The 19668-nt window shown below is 45.7% G+C and overlaps 1 protein-coding gene across 1 annotated transcript in view; it reads left to right on the top strand.

Moving 5' to 3' along the window:
- efna3a (ephrin-A3a) overlaps positions 1-19021 on the top strand; it is a 58853-nt gene extending 39832 nt beyond the window's left edge. The window contains exons 2-5 of the mRNA XM_053447199.1: positions 8922-9223; positions 9923-9988; positions 11909-11986; positions 18903-19021. Of these exons, the coding sequence (XP_053303174.1) occupies positions 8922-9223; positions 9923-9988; positions 11909-11986; positions 18903-19021 (565 nt within the window). The remainder of the gene's footprint in view (positions 1-8921; positions 9224-9922; positions 9989-11908; positions 11987-18902) is intronic.
- The last annotated feature ends 647 nt before the right edge of the window (positions 19022-19668 follow it).

Here is a 19668-nt window from a genome sequence, read left to right on the forward strand (position 1 = left end):
CTTTGTGGGAGAACAGGCGACGCGGGAGAATGAGTCGTGCGCCTCGTTATTCGACAGCACGGCTCCGCGAAGCCGACAAGTGGCGAGCGAGCGGCAGAAGGTTCAATGTTAGCGTCATTAACTGAGGAGTGGGCTCGTGCGGAGAGCAGATGTGGGTGATCAAGCCTTTAATAGTGAGGTACAATTACAGCGTCACCTTGAGAGAGACGGACTCGTGTTATCGTGGCGTGTCGCAGGATACAACAACCGGTTCGGATGAGTATTCAGGGGACAGGCATCACCTCTTGAGACCTCATGGACTGAAATTCCCAATTTCTCTTCTTCCAATCTGACATTTTAATTATCACCAGATTTTTTGGGGACATCGCAGAGACCACAGCTTTGATATTTTTTTTTAAATCTCAGTTGCATTAAACTAAACCCGGCTCATTAAAACTGGGAGTGTTCATAGCGGGATTTGAGTGCTCACTACAGTGTAAGTCATCGTGCTGCCAGTCTGAGTTGCCTCACCGATGCAAAGCCCTAAGCCGAGGGGCCAATTATATCCAGAGAAACGTTCCCAAGAGGCCCCTTGGAAAGATCCCACTGTAATAAAAAGTAGAAAAGATGCCCAGTGGCCTCTCTTATATTTATTTTATGCAAAGAGTCTAGTTGGAGGAGAGCCACCGTTTAATATTCAACTGTGTCATCCATATTTCTGTTTGATATTTAAACTTCCTCTGTGGATGTCTAGGAAGTAAAGAGCAGCTTAAGTCACATAGATTAATCAGGGAAATTTACGCCTGTTCATGTTTCTTTCCGAACGCGCCGGCGGCAAACCCATAATGCTTTGCTGGAGATTTAATCATAGGTCAGAGCTGTGGAAATGGCGTCATTATGCCGATCGTGATCCATTTTGTTTCCCTCCCCGCCACTACTCATATACACACGACCACCGAGCGTGACGATCAAGTTTCTGCTTGACTTCTCACGGTGGATTTGTTTCTTTACAACGATGCAAATGTGAGCAGTTCAACCAAAGGGGTAGGTTTTATCTTTGTGACTTGTTTTATTGAATGACTTTTAAATGTTTCTGTTGTCAGTTTTTCTCTTTTCTCTAAGTCTGCATTGTTAAAGAGCTCAAAGTCCAAAGAAACTCAAAGAAAAAAACAGTGAGTCATGTGAGAAGTAGTGTAACAGCTTTTATCTGCACCAAAATCTGACATTTGCAGAGAAGCTTCTGAAGTGTGTGAAGTTTTTCCCTGTTGTGCGTCACTGTAAATTGAGTTTATTTGGTCGGCTGGTTAGACAAAGCCATCTGAAGATCTTCCCTGGGGCTGTGAGGAACAGTGATCGGGATCTCTCACCACATTCTGGTGTTCCGTAAACAAAGGGATCCATCAGAGTAGCTGACAGGCAGCCCTTGTACCAGACATTTTCATTTTTTCCTCCTGAATGGCTCCTCCTGGCTCCTGACTCATCCCTGCATCCTTTCCTCCACCGGCTAATAAATCCAGTGGTGCGACCAGAAATCCCGAGTCGATATGTGACACTGCATGTTTGTCACAAAGGGACATTTGCCTCCATTAAGTTGGTTGGTGCTTTATATTTCTGGAGCAGCTCCCTCCAGCGCCGCCCACTTTACTAAAGAGACGCTGGGAGCGAGGCTGCGAGAGACAAAGACACCGGGCGACCAGACCGCGGGGGGGGGAACAGCGAGCAGGGTGGAACAGCCAGCAGAGAGACCATCCATTAAGTGAAAGCTCCATTTCGCAGCCCCTGTGTCGGCAGGAATTGGCCCCACAAGCTGCTGGAAGCTGTTCTTCAGCCGAAAACTGCTCTGTGACCTCCTACTGAGGGGGGGGGGGGGGAGGAGATTGCGTTTTTAGGAAATCCCAGAAATATCTCTTTCAACTTTCTTCATGTTGAAACTACAGCAGCGATCATTTAGTGTTTCACTCATGAGGTTGTTTGAACTCATTGATGCCGCCGTGTAAATGCCACGACCGGGCAACATCAACAAAAATGTATTAATTAGCGAATGAATGAAAGTGATTCATTCATTTGGTGTTTCTCTGCAGCACAGTGGAGTTTGTGTACTCGGTAATTATTCAGCATTTAATCTTAACGCACATAAAGAAGATCAATATTCATTAGAAAACATCGGTTGTTATCTTTGTGTTAAAGTTTGATGAGCCTCGGCTTCATATTCTGTGCATTGAGCAGAGGCTGCAGGAAACACACTGAGTCCTCACTGCAGGCCACAGAGAGGCTGACCTGTGATTGGTTTGAATTGATAACCAGCCTTTACCGTGATTGGTTCGAGAAGGTGATTGCCTCAAGGTGTCCTTAAGCAAGACTTGTAATTGCATCAGCAGTAGAGTGTACTCTGTGGGTGATGCAGGGGTCAGGAGACGAGCTGTGGATTCAAGGGACGGATTCAAGGTGCAGATGTGCGTTAATGTAAAAACGCGGTTGCAAAGCATTTCCCACATTCATAAAAGCAAGGGGAAGAAACATGGCAGAAGTTTTCAAGTGATGGGAGTAAAGGTGGAAGGTCTGGAGGATAAACCGTGGAGAGGTTTATAGAGAAATGGGTAAATATGAAAAAGGTAATCCTCTTCAATTTGTCTGCGGCCAGGGAGGACAGAGGTGGTGGAGGAAACCGGTGGATGAGTCCCGGTGGTGTAATAGCGATAGAGGAGAGTTGCAGTGTCGGCCTCTTCAATCAAACTGGCTCAGCACTTGTTTCACCCTCGATCCTCCATTTTGGATCGAAATGCTGTAAATCGGACCGTTGATTGCGGCGTTAACTCAATCAGTGGCGACTCGCAGGAGATAGTGTGTTTGTGTGTGTGCGTGTGTGTGTGTGTGTGTGTGTAATGGATGCCGTTGTCTTTTGTGTGCATGCGTGCATCCACGAGTAATGAGTTTAGGTGCTGAGGTAAAGAGAAAAAACAGCGTAGCTTAGCTTGTCCCCTGCCAGGGGACCGGAGAGGATGAGTCTTGTCGATGGTAAACAGACGATTGGTAAATAGCATTCTAACTCACGCCATTTCACGCATCGCTGGCTTATCGTCCTGATGAGGCTGATGTTGATTACCCCAGAGAGAGTGTTTTTTTTAAGGGGCATCAATGACAAAGCCATGCTGACCTCATCTCTAATGAGAGACAACAATACAAACCCGGCGACCGAGGTACCTGTACAAGACTGTAATTCGATTAAAAGTTCAACAAATTATGTTTTCGTCTGAGCCATTGAGGAAGAAAAAATAATAAACAATGCACACGCACAATAAAAACAACATCGTGCCGTCAATTAGACCGAGATTACTTACTGTGGGTGTAGGGAGAGAGAGAGTCTGAGCAGCGACAAGAGCATTTATGCAGAAGTCGATTCTTTCAATTAAATTATCCTGACTCCGCGCTGCTATTTTTGACACTGAAAAGCTCTGTTCAAAATTGCTTTGTAGATATTTGAGCACATAAACCAAGCGGGGGAAGAAAAGCTCAGGAAATCTTTGCAAGAAATTAAATCCGGAGAAAGAAAAATCCGCTCAAATAAAGCAGAGAACGTCAGAAGATAACATTTTCATTTCCCACTGATGTTATTCTGTAACAGTGAGCCACGGACAGCTGCTGATATATAGATTCACATCAGATCCACGAAGAGCTGAAAGCCACAAGTGTCTCGTTCTCCACAGTCACAAGTTATTTCTGGGATTTGGACGATGTTCGTCAAAAAGCAACCACTTGTCTCTCTCAGCTGCTTTTAATGGATTTTTTTCTGGAGAACAGTTGGAGCCTGTGGCAGTAACGTGAGGCGAAGCCACAGCAGAAGAAACAGCACTGACTTCAGACTGAGGGATACCTCTGTGGATTCACACTCCTCACACCCATTCATGTCGGGAGGGGAAAAAAATGAAACAAATACAGTTGTACTGGTTTTATTTTTCCTTATAAGTCAGCCCATGTGTCTGATTTCACTTTAAAGCAAACAGAACCTATTATCCAGAACATGGATTCTTATTCTACAAAGGATATGGGTTCGGTTTCATTTTAGTCATGAGCAAAGTGAGGGAAACTTTATCATTTTCCTGGTTTCAAACGACTGCATCATGATGTTTTTACTTTTTATAGATTATGTAGAAAACGCTCTGTTTCTGTCCGCTGCATGTTTCTAAGTGTTTTTAGCTGTAGTGCTACGTTGCCATTGTTATTTATTGATACCGGCGGTATTCTCCACAGACTCTTTTTAGCGCTGATGTGAAAGGTGCAGCGGTGCTATCTTTGTCTCCGTCTCCCTCACTCGCTCTCCCTCTCTCCCCCTCTTTCTCTCGGCCTCCCCTGGCAGCCTTCGACAGCTTGTGCAGCCTCTGCTAACTAGCTGTGCACTCCCACTCATAGGGAAAATGATGATGAGACAGCGAAAAAAACCACCACGGAGACAATGCACGGCGGAAAGGGGGGGGGGCGCGAGTCGGAGGCTGCAGGAATAGAGAGACAACAGGAGAACGAGAGCCATCAGTCTTTTTTTTTATGCACTCTTACCACACATGTGTTCATCCCTGGGGGAGCACTATGTCTCTGTCTCGCCCTCTGCCTCCTCTTCCATCCCTTTCTTCATTGTCATCATTCAGTGCATTCTCCTCTCCTCCCCTCCTCCCCTCCTCCGTCACTTATTAAATCTCCTCTCACCCTCTTCCTCTGTTTTCTCTTCTCATCCTCTCTCCTTCCGTTCCTCTCTGGCCTGCAACCCTTCTGTCTTGTCCCACTAAGTGGACTGCTTATATAACAGTATACACCTAGCGGGACCCCCCGCCTCTTCTCACCCTGCCAGCCTGTTCTTCTCACTCCACCCTATTAGTCGTCTTTCCCCCTGCACCATCTTACCTCCTCTTTTTCCTGCAGACTAAAATTCTCTCTCCTGCTTCCCCTAGCGCTGACATTTACCTTATTATTTAGGTTATTTCCACCCATACATAATCTATAGAGGATAGAGGGAGTAAGCTGGAGCCAACCCAAGCAGTCATTGGGCGTGAGGAGGTGTACACCCGGGACAGGTCACACAGTGTATCACAGGGTCAACACACAGAGACAAACAACCATTCACATTCACACCTACTGACAATAGTCTCCTATTAATCTGAATTAACCAGTCCAAGGAATTTAACATGACGGACATGAACATGTGTCCAATTGTGATTCTTTATTAAAATGTAAAATGTAGTAGAATTGAATTTAGTAGATTTTTGGACAGTGGATTCAATACAAGAAGCAAGTGTGAGCTGTGAGCTGTGAGCTACCTTTCTTCACATCTCAAGCTGCGTTCAGACATTCACTGACCCTCTGCAGATACTCTTCTTCTCCAGAGGATGTGAACTCAAATGTCAGAGTGAGAAGCTCCAGACTTTTCTCCTGTCTCCTCCTATAGCAAAATAATTCTGCAGAAATGAAGGAGAAGGCGATAAGAGAACCGGGCAGGGGATCATAGTGAGTGAGTGTCACACACGTAGTAACACTCAGACGAAGATGTCCAGGGAGATTGTGTTGATAAGAGCCCACGCTGGTGTCTGTGTGTTGTCAAAAACAATCACATGATCTCCGCAGCGGAGTTAATACGTCACTTCCTGTCTCCGCCTCCTGCTCCCGGCGGCTCCACCTCCCGCCTGAATAGTGAAGAGGATTTGTTGCTGTTGTGAACGTGTCTGTGCAGAGACCCTCTGTGTGGGAAAGGCAAGTGTGAAAAGTAACTGGTTCTCTGGACTTTACCCGCAGGTCATGTCTGAAAAAACATCCTTTTGACTCACTGATGAATAAATAAACCTGAAGAATATATATATAATTGTTGCAGGCCTGCACTCATTCCCTGCTTTTACATTCAAGGCACGTGGATGCACCAAATAATCCATGATTGCCCATTACAGAGGCCTCGTGTACATGTTCACTGTTACATGTTCCTGTCTCAGCAGCCAATAAATCTTGGGAACAAATGCAGTGATGGTGGATTAGCTGCATTTGTTTTACTGTCTCAGTGCATTTCTTCCATAAATTATACAACACGCACACACACACACAGACACACACACCCTGCTTCCTTGCGTAGCACATCTTCTCACCCATTTCTCATTTCTCAACTTTCCACATCCAGGCTTCTCCTCATCGCACGTTTTCATATTTCATCTCCTATCTATTTACCATTCCACAGCCATTGTACCTCTTTATCTAGCCCTACCTCTCCTCCCCGATCTCAAACTTCCTCCCCTTCCCTACCACCAACCAACCCCCCCCCCCCCCCCTCTAAATATAGTCCCTTTGAAGCGGTGGCTGTGTTGTCTCTTCTCGCAACACTGCAAGACAAAAGTCTGTCATCTCACATCTGAGCAGCAGGGATAGAGAGCGCCGATAAGATTGATGGCCCAGAAAAAAAGAGACCCTGGTTAAGAGAACTGATATTCATCTGCCTCAGCATGTGTGTAAATGAAGGGAAGAGGTGCAGATGAAAAGGAGGAGGGGAGCGGAGGAGAGGATCCAGAAAAGGGAGCAGTTGTAACGCTGCAGCGATAAAGATGGCGAGACTGAGAGAGAGAGAGGTGGAGAGAGCGAGAAAGCCGGAGAGGTGTTATGACATTTATGATCCTCATTTTGTAATTGAATAGTAATCCCTCTGGAGGCCTGACCCAGTAACGTATTGTTACGTATACGTTTGCGTGAGCTGTGTGTATACGTGTGTGTGTGCTGGCACAGTGTGTACACAGTGAGGGGTGTTTGTGAGTGTGTGTGTGTACCCCTTTGTATGTGTGTAACAGAAAAAAATGTGTAAGAGAGGAGAGACAACCAGGAAGAGGGGGAACAAAAATGAGTGCAGAGGAAAAGAGGAGGGAGATTTGCTCCTTAAACTTAATACAGCACAATACCTCCACCTACTGGTGCATACGAGTCATTACAGCCGGTTGGTGCAGGTTACGCATCACTGCGGCCAAGGACAATTCCCATCTCATCAGCTCACCTGCAGGAGCCCTTCTAATGACTTCTACTTTGTCTAATTACTGATTGTGTAATGAACATAATAAGTATACTCAGTATTAAAAACAGTGAGGATCACAGCGGGGGGGGCTGGAAAGGGAAATCATACCACATCATCGTCTCAGGGTTATACTGTGCCCTCATGTACGTCACACACACACACACACACACACACACACACACACACACACACACACACACACACACACACAAACACTCACACACACACACACACAAACACACACACACCCACACACAAACACACACACACACACACACACACAAAACACTCACACACTCAACTTGGCCTGTACCTGTTAATACTCACGGCCTCCTCGTCCATCACTGGTGGTTTTCCAGGAGGGGGAAGTGTGTGTGTGTGGGGGGGGGGGGTTTTGGCTTGGTCCATCATCATGTGCGCCCCTGTGTAGGCCCACTTCCCCTTCGGGCCCCTGGCATACATCGCCACTGACAGGTTCTCCTTCCGCCTCAGTGACCCGGGCTCGGGGGGGGGGGGGGGGGGACAAGAGTGCAGATTATCGCTCTCAGCGCCGCGGGCTCCAGTGAGACTGTGTGTGTTTTTTATATGAGGGGGGGGGTGAAGGTGCAGGAGTTTATCTCTTGAAGAAGAAGGATTACAGCTCTCTGGCCTCGTTGTGTTGCTGTTGTGATTTCGGTCGAGGTGAAAAGGTCACGTCATCGATCAGCTGGTCAATATGTGTGTTTTAGTAATTTATGACCTTTTTCACAGGCAGCTAGATTAGGTGAAGACTTGCACCTTTTTTTTAGCAGCATTATAAAGTAAATACAGTTTAATTTGTAACTTATGTCCATGTTGATATTATACTGATGGAATAACTGTTTTTCCAATCATAAAGATATATTTTAATTTGAATATACATGTGATGATCCATCAGGACTGACTGACTCCTACTTCCGGTTTTATTTTTTGTTTTTCACTCACTCTCTGGCTTCACTTCCTCCCATTGTTCAGCTTCCCTCCACTTCTCTCTCCCACACCTGCCCTTCATCGCTCACCCAGTTTAAATACACCTGCTCACCCAGCGCTCGCTGCCAGATGAGCCGTGTCTCCATTCAGGGGCGGCTTCCTTCTGAGGCGGCAGCTGAAGACCGACTGTGTCACAGCGGTGAAACTGTGCCGTCCCGTTTCAAAGGCTTTAAATGTAGTGGAGTCTTTCCAGCGCAGAGAAGCTAAGGCTCTAATGGGGGGGGTCTTTTTTATTGAGACTTGATGACGAGTTTCAAAGGAGGCAAGTGGCGAGACATCCAATGCTTCAGTGCCATGTTTCAACCAAACTAAACGAGTAATAGTACAAAACCAAGGGGCAGTGAAACCTTCTCTGTGGAGCAGGCCTCATTTGAAGACCACCTCCTTCCAGCGCCTCCCTGAATTGAGACACAGTCATCTCTGTACTTTCCAGCATTCACTCCTCATGAAGCCCTCCCTTGTATGTGAAAATAATATACTTTTTTTTGGGCCTGTGGATTCCTGTGTGTGACGTCTGTCTGCATTAAAACTCATATTTCTGATTTGAACTCACTTGCTGGAAGTGAGATTCTCTTCTTGGTCCAATCATCACAACACACTGTTGTGAGAGAGCTGAAACTGGAGATAGATTCCAGTTCGAAAGCTGCTGAAGGTTTACATCTGAACATCTCTTCAGCTTAGTTTGTATATTACACCCTGTTTGTTTATCAGGTGTTGAATTGACAAGTTGCAGACGTAGTTATTTCCTTTACTCTGGTGGCTGAACTAATCTCATGCTGATGATGAAACTGATTGAAAAAAACATATTCCTTTGAATAAAACACTTGATTATTTGCATCCCTTACTATCCTTATTTATTTTGTTCCACCTACTTAATTCTCTCTCTTTTCTGTGTATTTGAAACCAGGCTACGAAGGGAGGGCTTCACGGTGCAGGTCAGCGTCAACGACTACCTGGACATCTACTGCCCACACTACAACAGCAGCCAGCGAGGGACGCTGGAGCGCGTCACAGCCGAGCAGTACATCCTCTACATGGTCAGCTACCGCGGCTACCGCACCTGTGACCCCCAGCTGGGCTTCAAGCGCTGGGAGTGCAACCGGCCCCACGCGCCTCACGCACCCATCAAGTTCTCTGAGAAGTTCCAGCGCTACAGCGCCTTCTCGCTGGGCTACGAGTTCACCGTGGGCCAGGAGTACTACTACATCTGTGAGTCAGCCAGTTGGGATGATGCATAGAAGAGTGTGCTGCACATTTAATGATTTAAAGGCTCAGTGTGTAGGATTCATTGGTATATAATACCTCTCCTTTCACCCCCTCCCTGTCCGAAGACGCCCTGAAGTTTGGACATTTTCCTGAAATATTGCAGAAGGGCTGTATGTGAGAACACAAATGTCTGAGTCACAATGAAATTTCAAAAAAGTTTTGGTGATAAATACTAATGCCAGTGTCGGTGCTCTGTAAACCGCAGACGTCACTGCTCTGCTGAGTCTTCTGGATATTTTCCTGTTGTTGTAAAAAAGAACCTCTTCTAATTGTATTTAAATCTTTATAATCCTCATTCTAAAGTAGCAAACAAGTGAATTCTGAATTACAGGCAACTATACACTAATGAAAACATGACTATGAACATTATTTTGAACATAAATAGCTGATTCCTGCACACTGGGCCTTTATATCTGAGATTATTAGGAGGGGAATGTCTCCTCAGCTGCTGTCACCCACTTTGTCAGAGTGTGAGTGTTTCTAATGGATTCTGAGAGTTCAGCTGAGGACAGGCTGTTGCTGATTTGCAGCGCTGCACTTTAAACAGCTGATCGTCCATGGCGTAGTTTCCTGCAGAGGTCACAAGGTTAATCTGTGTGTGTCTCTGTGTGTGTGTGTGTGTGTGTGTGTGTTGTGTTGCAGCCACGCCCACCCACCACCATGGCCACAGCTGCCTGAGACTGAGGGTCTACGTCTGCTGCTCCACCGGTGAGACCTGATAACTCTGCTCCCCCCCCCCCCCCCCCCCCCCACTCATTTAATACAATTTCCTCTTCTTTCTGTGCCACTTTATCCCCACCCCCCCCCCCCCCCCAGCTCTCTATGTGTCTCCCAAACGCACAAAACACACAGAGAAACAAAGACAAAGAGGTAGAGAGAGAAAGAACCAAGATCTGACAGTCTCTCTCTCTCTCTCTCTCTCTCTCTCTCTCTCTCTCTCTCTCTCTCTCTCTCTCTCTCTCTCTCTCTCTCTCTCTGGCACCTTCTCCCCTAGCAGCGGTGCTTTGAGCGTGAGGCCTTAATGTTGCTCTGTCTCAGCTCTATTACAGTAATGCTCTATCTCTCTCTGTGAATGACACGTTCTCGTGAAGACGTAGAAAAAAAGACAAACAACAGGTAGAGCTCGACTGATGCAGCTCCTTTCGGCCCACCTTCCCTTTATCTCTCCCTCTGTCACTCTCCATCCTCCTCTTCCTCTGCTCTCTTGACCCCCCCCCCCCCCCCCCCCCTCCTCCTCCTCCCTCGCTGTCTATCTCCTCTCCACTTGTTCTGGCTCTCCTGATGCCTGCTGCTCTGTATAGAGTGTGTGTTATTTTTACCCTGGTAGCCGGCTCTCTCCCCTGCAGCCCTTTGATCGGCGCTGAAAGCCTCCCCCTCTCCTCTGACCTTGTCAGCACTAATACATCCCACACTTAGGCTAGTGTCAGCCCCTGTGTACACATCACCTTAACACCAACAACCCCCCCCCCCCCCCCATGCCAGTGTCACGGCTAATCTATTGACGTGTCTGCCACGTTTTGCTTTCGTGTGTGTTTGTGTTCAAATCTGTGTGTGTGTGTGTGTGTGTGTGTGTGTTCGAGCTTGACCATGTGTGTATGTGTCTGTGCTACTTTGTCAGCTGTAGATTCAACGCGTGCACGTGTTCGCGCATGAATGGCTGCGTGTGCATTCAGTCGGTTTACCCGTTCCCAGCCTCTGCCCGGCGAGGTCAGTTTAACAGCTTGCCGTCAGGCGCGCTGTTGATTTCTTCCCGCCCCCGGAAAAAACTTTTTCATTCTCTCTCCGCGCGTCTCGCACCTCGAACCTCACAAGATAAGAAAGAGATGTGAATATTCATGACACATGCTCTTCATCACTCAGTCCGCATCCTGAGGCTCCTCAAGAAACCACATTTACATTCACTGGATCCAGACTTTTTTTCATCTGGATGTGCATCAAATTGCACACACTCATGAATATCAGTCCCCTAAAGATGACTGATGTCCTGAATTATTATCTGAGGAATTAACCAAAGTGTTTAAAAGTTAAAGAAAGTGGAGAAACTTTTCGATCTCAAAATTTCGAGGAAGACGAACTCCGGAATTCTCAATTTGATGTATATTCTCTAGTATTCATGTCTAAAATTGGCCCTAACAGTCAAAACAAACAAATGAATTGCTGACAATGTAAAAAAAAATGAATTGCTGACAATGTAAAATCTCTTTGAATGTCGTCTCACTCTGCAGCGGAATCACAGGCAGACATATCTAGTTCCCCAAGGCGGAGACACATGCCCATCAGCAAACCCACGCGTCATTCATTCATGTGTAATGTGGCAGCGCTCGACTAGACGAACAGTAAATGAAACAATGGTTTCTATCTCCAGCTGGAGGCCTGGTTTCACAATCCAGACTCTCTGTGGCAGGGTCACACTCACTCCTGTGTTCTGCTATAACTGTACATTATTTAACTGTGCCTGAAATATACATTGTTATTTAAATGGGGGTTTTCGCTGACTTCTTTATCTCCTTTGCTTTTATTTCCCCCTCATCGTTTTTTTTCCATCTCTCTCTCTCTCTCTCTCTCTCTCTCTCTCTCTCTCTCTCTCTCTCTCTGTCTTCCTGTGTGTGTATGTGATGCGTCTCTCAGTCTCCCAGGCAGATGACGACTCCAGTCAGACTTCTCCCGACTACACGGTCAGGCCGAACATCAAAATACACAACCTCGGTGAGTGACTGGACATTTGTTTCTGTGTTGCTGAAAAGGAGCCGCCGCCAATTCCCGGATGCTGGTCAATATTTGGCTGCGGCTGCAAAGCTTGATTTGTGCACCAATCATTGTGGAAGGGAACCAACCATTTGTTAGTTTCTATTTTTTGTATGACCGGAAAAAAAAGAAAATCCTCGGGCCATAGCTGATTGATGAGCAGAGCCTTTATTTTCTGCTCTGGGAGTTGTGCAATAAGGAGGAGGATCATGAACACTGCAAATGTAGTGATGCAGCAACACAGACAGACACTTACATCCTCAAATGAACCAAACACAATAGATAAAACATCCCTTGTGCAACATTAAAGTCTAATTTCAGTTTATTACAACTTGGGTCCTATTTTCATATTTACTCTAAAGCAGTTTTGGTTCTGATACCAACGTTATTATTATACAGTTTAGTCGGTTTCATCATAAACTTCAGTGTTTCCCTCTTTGAGTTGCATTATTTAATTCAAGTGGGGACGTAGAGTGGGGACACACACGTCACACCAGGACGTGGTGAACACATCATCATCATCATCCCGGCGCTCTGACAATGTCACATCATGCGTTTTCTGCTTAATTCAGCAAAAAGCATTTCAGCATCTCAGCATTCACGCTGTACTTTCAGCAGGAAATGCATTTTCTAGCTGTTTTTAATGAGCTGCACACGGTGAGGCAGTCAAACCAAGACTATGGTCTGTAAACTATCAGGATCAGCTGCGTGTTGTTCACCTTTGTTTTCTCTTTAACATCCTGTGGGGTTTTTTAAGACCTTTATCTAACATCTCTTATTACCCATCAGACGTTAGTGATGTAACTACCATCCCTGATCTCAGATATTAACCTGAGGTGAGTAAGGTCTCATTAGTGATAAGGAGGATGCAAAACTACAGTCCAACTAAGTAGATAACCGATAACACACCAGAATGATCCTTTTAAATGCAATCTTCTCCAAAGTGCAGCACACTTACACACACACACACATACATTCCTGCTCCGCCACACACACGCCACAAGGTCAGCAGAGGTCTTTTCAGGAATGAATGGCCCGTGTTTACCTAAGGAGAAAGCATGTCAGCCAGAGAGTCAATTGTGCAGCTGAGTGGTTATGTAAACCCTCCATTTCTCTTTCTCCTCCTCCGTCCTCATCTCAAACAAAAGCCTCTTGCCGGGAATCATTTAGCACGCTTGTTTGCGGGAGCTGCAGGCAGCGTGTGACGAGGGCTAAGAGACTGTGACCTGTCTGAGATGGAAACTGAGACCAGCCGAGTCAGAGGGGAGGGAGCGAGGGAGAGAGAGAGAGAGAGAGCAGGAAAGTGAGAAAATAGAAGAGAGGGACTGAAATGGGGGGGGGGGGGGGGGCAGACGTAGTTCAGGACGAGATAGAGAAAGTGAGATAAAGAGAGTCGGAGAGATAAAAGAGAGGAAGGGGGCCGTGAAAGAGAAATGCGGCGGGAGACAGTCTGACAGAAAGAGGGACAGATAAGGCCGAGAGAGAGAGAGGAGAGACGGGCCGGAAAACCGATATAAAAGTGAGAGTGGGGGCAGAGAAGAGGGGAGAGAGGAGGCAGAGGAAGAAAGAGGAGCTCGGTGGTGGGCGAGTTGCTCAGCAGTAACTCGGGCTGGAGCTTACGTAGAACTTAAAAACCACACACACAGGCAGGGAATCATAAAAGAAGCATAGCCTCTAGCGCTGTGATGCATTTTGCTGAATACATTTGGAGGGATAACAAAATCAGGACGCACACACATTCTCTCACACAGACACACACACACACACACACAAAGAACCTGATGGCCCCACTGACCGCTGGACACCCACTCTCTGACTCACCCTCAGGACCAGACCAGCCCACAGACTGGCTGAGCATCAACAAAGCTTCCCATCTCTCTCTCTCTCTCTCTCTCTCTCTCTCTCTCTCTCTCTCTCTCTCTCTCTCTCTCTCTCTCTCTCTCCGTGCATGTTTGGACTCGCTGTCATCCTCGTAACTTTATTATTAGCTTTGCACCTACGTCACATTTTACTTTAACACAGCGTTGAGGATGATTCCTACACGTTCTCTCACTGAGTTAAATGGATAGCTCACGCAATAAGGAAAATTCAGTCATTATTTACCCACCTCTATGCTGATGGAGGGGTGGGTGAAGTGTTCGATTCCACAAAACTATTTTGGAGTTTCAGGGGTAAACGGTGTGACGGCCAAAACCAATAAAATTGAAGTAACTGGGAAACATTGACATCCACGTGTACTTAAGCCCCGAAATTCAAATTCGACTTGAGATAGCATCATTTACACCAAAACACATGTTTTCAGCCTAAATGTCCTCAGATATTCTTCTCCTGGAGTCTACATACAGATGCATTGGAGCTCAACGTGACCTTTGACATTTTGAGATCTAATCAGTTCATCTTCAAGCCAAACTTTGGAGAAATTCCCTAAAGGCAGATTTGAGATATCATGTTCGAGAGGCCAGAAGATGTGAACATGTGCACTTAATTGTAAATCATCAGAGCTCCTGGGAAGTGAATATGGTTGTGAATTGGAAGGCTACAGCAGCCTTAACCTTTGACCTTTTGTCCACTTAAATCTAACCACTTCATCCTCGAGTCCAACTGAAGGTTTGTATCAAACTGGAAGAACTTCCCTTTTTGGGGTTCTGAAGATATCGAGTTCACAAGAGTGGGAGGGACAGGCGGCTCGAAAACATGTCGGCTGCCACCGGGTGTCATAATAAACTGGAGTCAAGGTTTAAGTGTGACTTGACTTGTCTCTTTGTTTTTTTTATTGGCTTTTTACTACACAACTCTATTGTGCTTCTAGCTATGTTCAACATAAATTACGAGAAGCAGAGATTAGTTACGGTTGAGCATCTTCTAGCAAACTGCTCACAGCGTATATCCACTAATATGGATCAGAATGTGTCCTGCTGCTTCCTGCTTGAATTAATCATGGCTTGATTGTTTCCTGCAGCAAAGCTTAGTCTACTGCACGTTTTTCCATCTGTGACATATTCGCCCGTCAGACACCGGCCTCCTATATTGAATGTCTGCTGCAGCCGTGTTCAGGTTGAAGCTTTGAAACATAAATCAGGCATCGGACCAGCAAACACAACTGGAAGCAGATTTAAGATGCAGAAACAGACATTAGCATGATTGGTGCCTTGTTATGAGAAGATTTTATCAGAAACCGTCATAATTCGACTAGAAAACATAAAGACTAGGTAATATTATTTCAATATGTGCAGCCGACATAATCAGTGACCACAGGAGCTGAAGTGCACACAGAGGCTGGAGCCGTCCTGTAGCGGCCACAGGTTCGATTCTGACTCGGCCCTTTGCTGCATGTCTTCCCCATCTAGACAATGCTCCAGCAATAAAGGCAAAATGCCCCAAAAAATCTAAAAGATACTGGGTGCTGATTATTATTTAATTTCTAATTCAATATTAATAGTACAGCACTTCACATAAGGTCAAGAACTTAAATATTTTGGAGAAACTAAACAGTTTCCACAATAAAACAGATTTCTAGTCTCTGCTAATCTACATTTTCACTCAATTCAATAAATTGTGTTAATGTTTAAGTTATTTTTTGAGATGAGGGAGTTTATTTCATTCTGTTTTGTTTGAACCACTCAATAGAAGGTGACATATCCATGGGATCTTGATTTTTGACCCGATTGACCAGTTCTGATGAACTGTTTCTCTTACTGGTGGAAGTCAGCACCACTGAGTATTGATCTATTTACGTTTCTGAACATATTGTAGATGTGGGCGTTGAACCAGTCTCGTAGCCTCGTATTGTTAAAACCAGCTTCGTCAGTCACTAGATTCAGAACAAAGCTCACTCTGGCTCCCACACTTGCATTCTCCCAGTTGTTATGTATATAGTATTGTGTTTGAGTTATGATTTAAAATATATTAAGCTATATTTTATTCAAGATTTTTCTTATTTTAAACTTAACATCAGTGCTTTCTACTGATTATTTTTACCAGTGGATGTTCCTTTCTAGACACACTGGGCTTTATCTCCTCAGGTTGTTATGGAATAAAATACCAGTGACTTGTGACTTCGCCCTGCATGTTTCCTAAACCACTCCAGTGCAAATCTCCCACTGTAACTGAGAGCATCGTCTCATTCCCGCCTCGTGCTCGATGGTCATGGACGGGCGGTGAAAAGGTTTGCTCTGGCATTACGTTATCGATCCCCCGGCATTAAGGGACGGAAAGTAAGCTGCCTGAAAATCCTCCCATCTCTCCCACTGACCTGTGGAGCTGTAATGGTACATGATGGGTCCTTCTCCTCGTGTTGTTTACACCTCACTGCAGAGTCGGCCATCATTGCGGCGCGGGTTGGCCCAAGTGTTTATCCGACCAGACACTCTTCCCCCTCTCATCGACTGTCTAGCGCCGGTGTTTTTTTTTTATCTCACTGTAAACGCCTTGGGCGGTTTCACCGTGGACAGGAGGGCTGCCCTAGCATGCTCGCCTGTTGTTGTGCGCCATACAGAGTGTGTTCGGAAATTGATTGCCGTCTCCCACGATTGTGTTGTGATGTTAAGTGTGGTAGCGAGGACCTTTTGATAGCTTGTTATGGCCTGAGGCGCCTGACGTCCTCCATATTCATGTTGCAAGGGCAGCCTCCCCTAAATAACAAGGGCTTTGAAGAGGTGCATATTGTGCAGCTTCGTGATTGTCAAAGCTGTTGGCACTGACAAAAACAAGTGTGGAAGAGTCTGTGCACGGAGCTGTGGAGTTGTTTGTGCAAAGATAAAGAAGAGGCAGCTTCCTCTGCAGGGACAGAGTCTGGTCAGAGTCTGTACATTTAACATCTTGGAGAAATGCACCGATTGACCTGTAGGTGCCACGTGAGTCAGTGCTGCTTCGTATCATCCCTGCTGCCTTCACTCAGTGTTTTCTGTTCGAGGTCACCGGGCCGGTGTGAATGTCAGTGTCGTGTGACGGCTGACAGGCAGACGCCTCGTGTTCCTTAAGAGCGACAGTGACGCTCCAGTCTCACGCGACCAGCACCAACCAGACGGACCAGACGGTTCACTCCCGAGACGGAGGAAAACAAAATTCCGTACATTCGCCAAACATCAGCTGTCATGTGGTTGCTGTCTCTGTCTGTTGTCTTTTGTCTCCTTCCTTGTATCTTCTTTTTTTTTTTTTTTACATGTATTTTTTATTGGTTGTTAGACAAGATGTACACTGTCACACATGTTGCAATATTTCAATTAAATTTCTTTTTGTGTCAATGTACAATGAAACAGTAGCATTTTAACAATTTACATTTTTATATTTCCTTGTATCTTCTTGTCGCCGCTTAGTCTCATTATACTTAGCAAATCATAAACAAGGCTTTAACTTCATATTGAAATAGAATCTTATAAACAACCTGCTGCATTATTTTGATGTGTAAGCCTGGTGGCTGAACGGTGGTGGTGCATCCTCCACGGCAGCAGCTCACAAATAAAGGGCCGAAGAATAAAAACATCCCAGTGATTTTGTTGTTGACAAAATGTTGACTAGAGTTTTAATAAAATCCATTAATTCATATATAATATAACGTTTATCCTGTGAGGGTCTGAACTGCCAGTGGGCGAGAGGGAGGGGGGGGGGGGGTACACCAAGCACCGGCCAAGGGAGTGACAATTTAAAGTCTCCAATTAACACAATCTGCATGTCTTTGGACTCTAAATGGACTGTATTTAAATAAATGCGCAGTAATTATGTAGCACTTTTCTGGCGCCATCGACCACTCAAAGCTCTTCACAGTACAAGTTGTATTCACCCATTCATTCCTGCAGCACTTTTTCTGTTCGGTGGGTTTCAGTATGTTGCCAGGGTCACTTCAGAAAGAGAACTGGAGGTTGACAGAGCCAGGAGGAGCTGGGAGAACATGCAAGACCCCGTTCAATTCAGGATTCCCAATGAAAACATTGAAGTAAAAGTTTTTCTCAGGAGATATATATCCTTTCCTGTACTTGAAAAGTATTTTCAAGTATTTTCTCCTCTCTCCGGTGTCATTTTAAGATGTTAAAACGAAACCATTTCCTAAAAACACAATTTTTTTTAAATCACTGTGTCGCATCTCGAGGCTTAAACCTCCTCCATCATCCGAGCCTTTCACTTCCATCCCTCTTTTGTGAGTGTCTGGCATCAGAAGGAAAATTGCAGCTTTCTTCTGCACTTAGTTCGATTACTTGATGGAGGAAGGAAAACAGGTTTTGCTCTTAACGTCTCGCTGCAGTCGGCCCGGCCTGTCCTAGAAACTCTGATGTATTTGTAAGCAGCAAAGCTAAGAGTGGTTGTTTTTGTGTTTTATTTTGGCGAGTAATAACCCTCTAGATATAATGGGAAACATTACGTCCACACAGAACATAATGACTCGCTTTAATCCACCCAATGTTACTAAATGTGTCCTCGCGGCTCTTTCTCCATCTTCCCCCCCCTCACAGCTAATGTTCTGTTGTGTCTAATCAATGGCACGGCCGCAGTAGTAATTTGGTTTGATTGAAATCCCTCTAGGATAAAAACATTGCTGGTGTGAATAGAGGAGTACATGGGGTGGGGGGGGGGGGGGGGGGAGTAACATTTATAATTTCCCTTCCCGCGGGGGGGAAATGGCCATATGTGGCAGTGCTGATGGTAATTGGTGGTTTGTTGATAATTGCATCATGTCTCTTTCTCTGCATATGTTAAAAGAGGATTTGCATGCATCACACACTGCCTCTGAGATTGATGAATTAATAATGGAGTAATGGTTGGTTTCCTTCTGTCTGGCACTTTCATGCTCACTTCATTTTCTCACTTTCTTCTTGTTTTTTTTCCCTCCATCTGTGTCTCTCTCTCTCTCTCTCTCTCTCTCTCTCTCTTTCTTTCACTGCAGATGAATTCAATCCCGAAGTTCCCAAGCTGGAGAAAAGCGTCAGCGGCAGCAGCCAATCACGTGACCGCCTTCTCCTCACGATGGCGATGCTGCTCCTGTCGTCCGCGCTCTTGTCCTAGCGTCGCGCGGAGTGACGCCTCACGCACAGCCTTGTCCGAAGGGCTTTGTATCCACCTCTACACCGCGAGTTTTCCACGGAACCACAGACGTGAATCTAGAACAGAACCACAATCGAAATGAAAAAAATCAACCCTTGAATTTAACTTTTTGCGGAACTCAGAGGAGACAGGAGAGGCCTTTTTTTTGTTGCTGTCATATTTACTCTCTGTGTGTTGTTGGACGTTATTATCATGTGAGTACAGCAGCATTTTCCATGCAGGTGGCACAACAGTGGAGATTCAGAAACAGGACTTCTGAGCTGCCGTTGTGCCCGACAGGCGAGGGAGAGGAATTTGACTTGTAATGAGTTGGATGTAGACGACACTACTCTCTTAATGTAGCGTGGATATCAAACCACCTGAGGAGTTTCAGAAGGTGGCACATGGAACTGGAGCTGACTTTGCGGTGGATCTTTTGGGCCTCGGACCTCGGGACCACTCCGCTTTGATGTGGGGCGAGGAGCGAGCTGGACTCGGTGGAACTGTGCTGATCTCACCTGGACTTTGCAGGATATTCATATAATCAGTGAGTGATGAGAACTGCCGCCACTGTCCCGGACACAGAGGAATGTTTTCACACCGGAGCGAGGGAGGTGTCGGTAATAAGA

The sequence above is a fragment of the Pleuronectes platessa genome, chromosome 18 (assembly GCF_947347685.1).
Source record: "Pleuronectes platessa chromosome 18, fPlePla1.1, whole genome shotgun sequence".
Lineage (NCBI taxonomy): Eukaryota > Metazoa > Chordata > Actinopteri > Pleuronectiformes > Pleuronectidae > Pleuronectes > Pleuronectes platessa.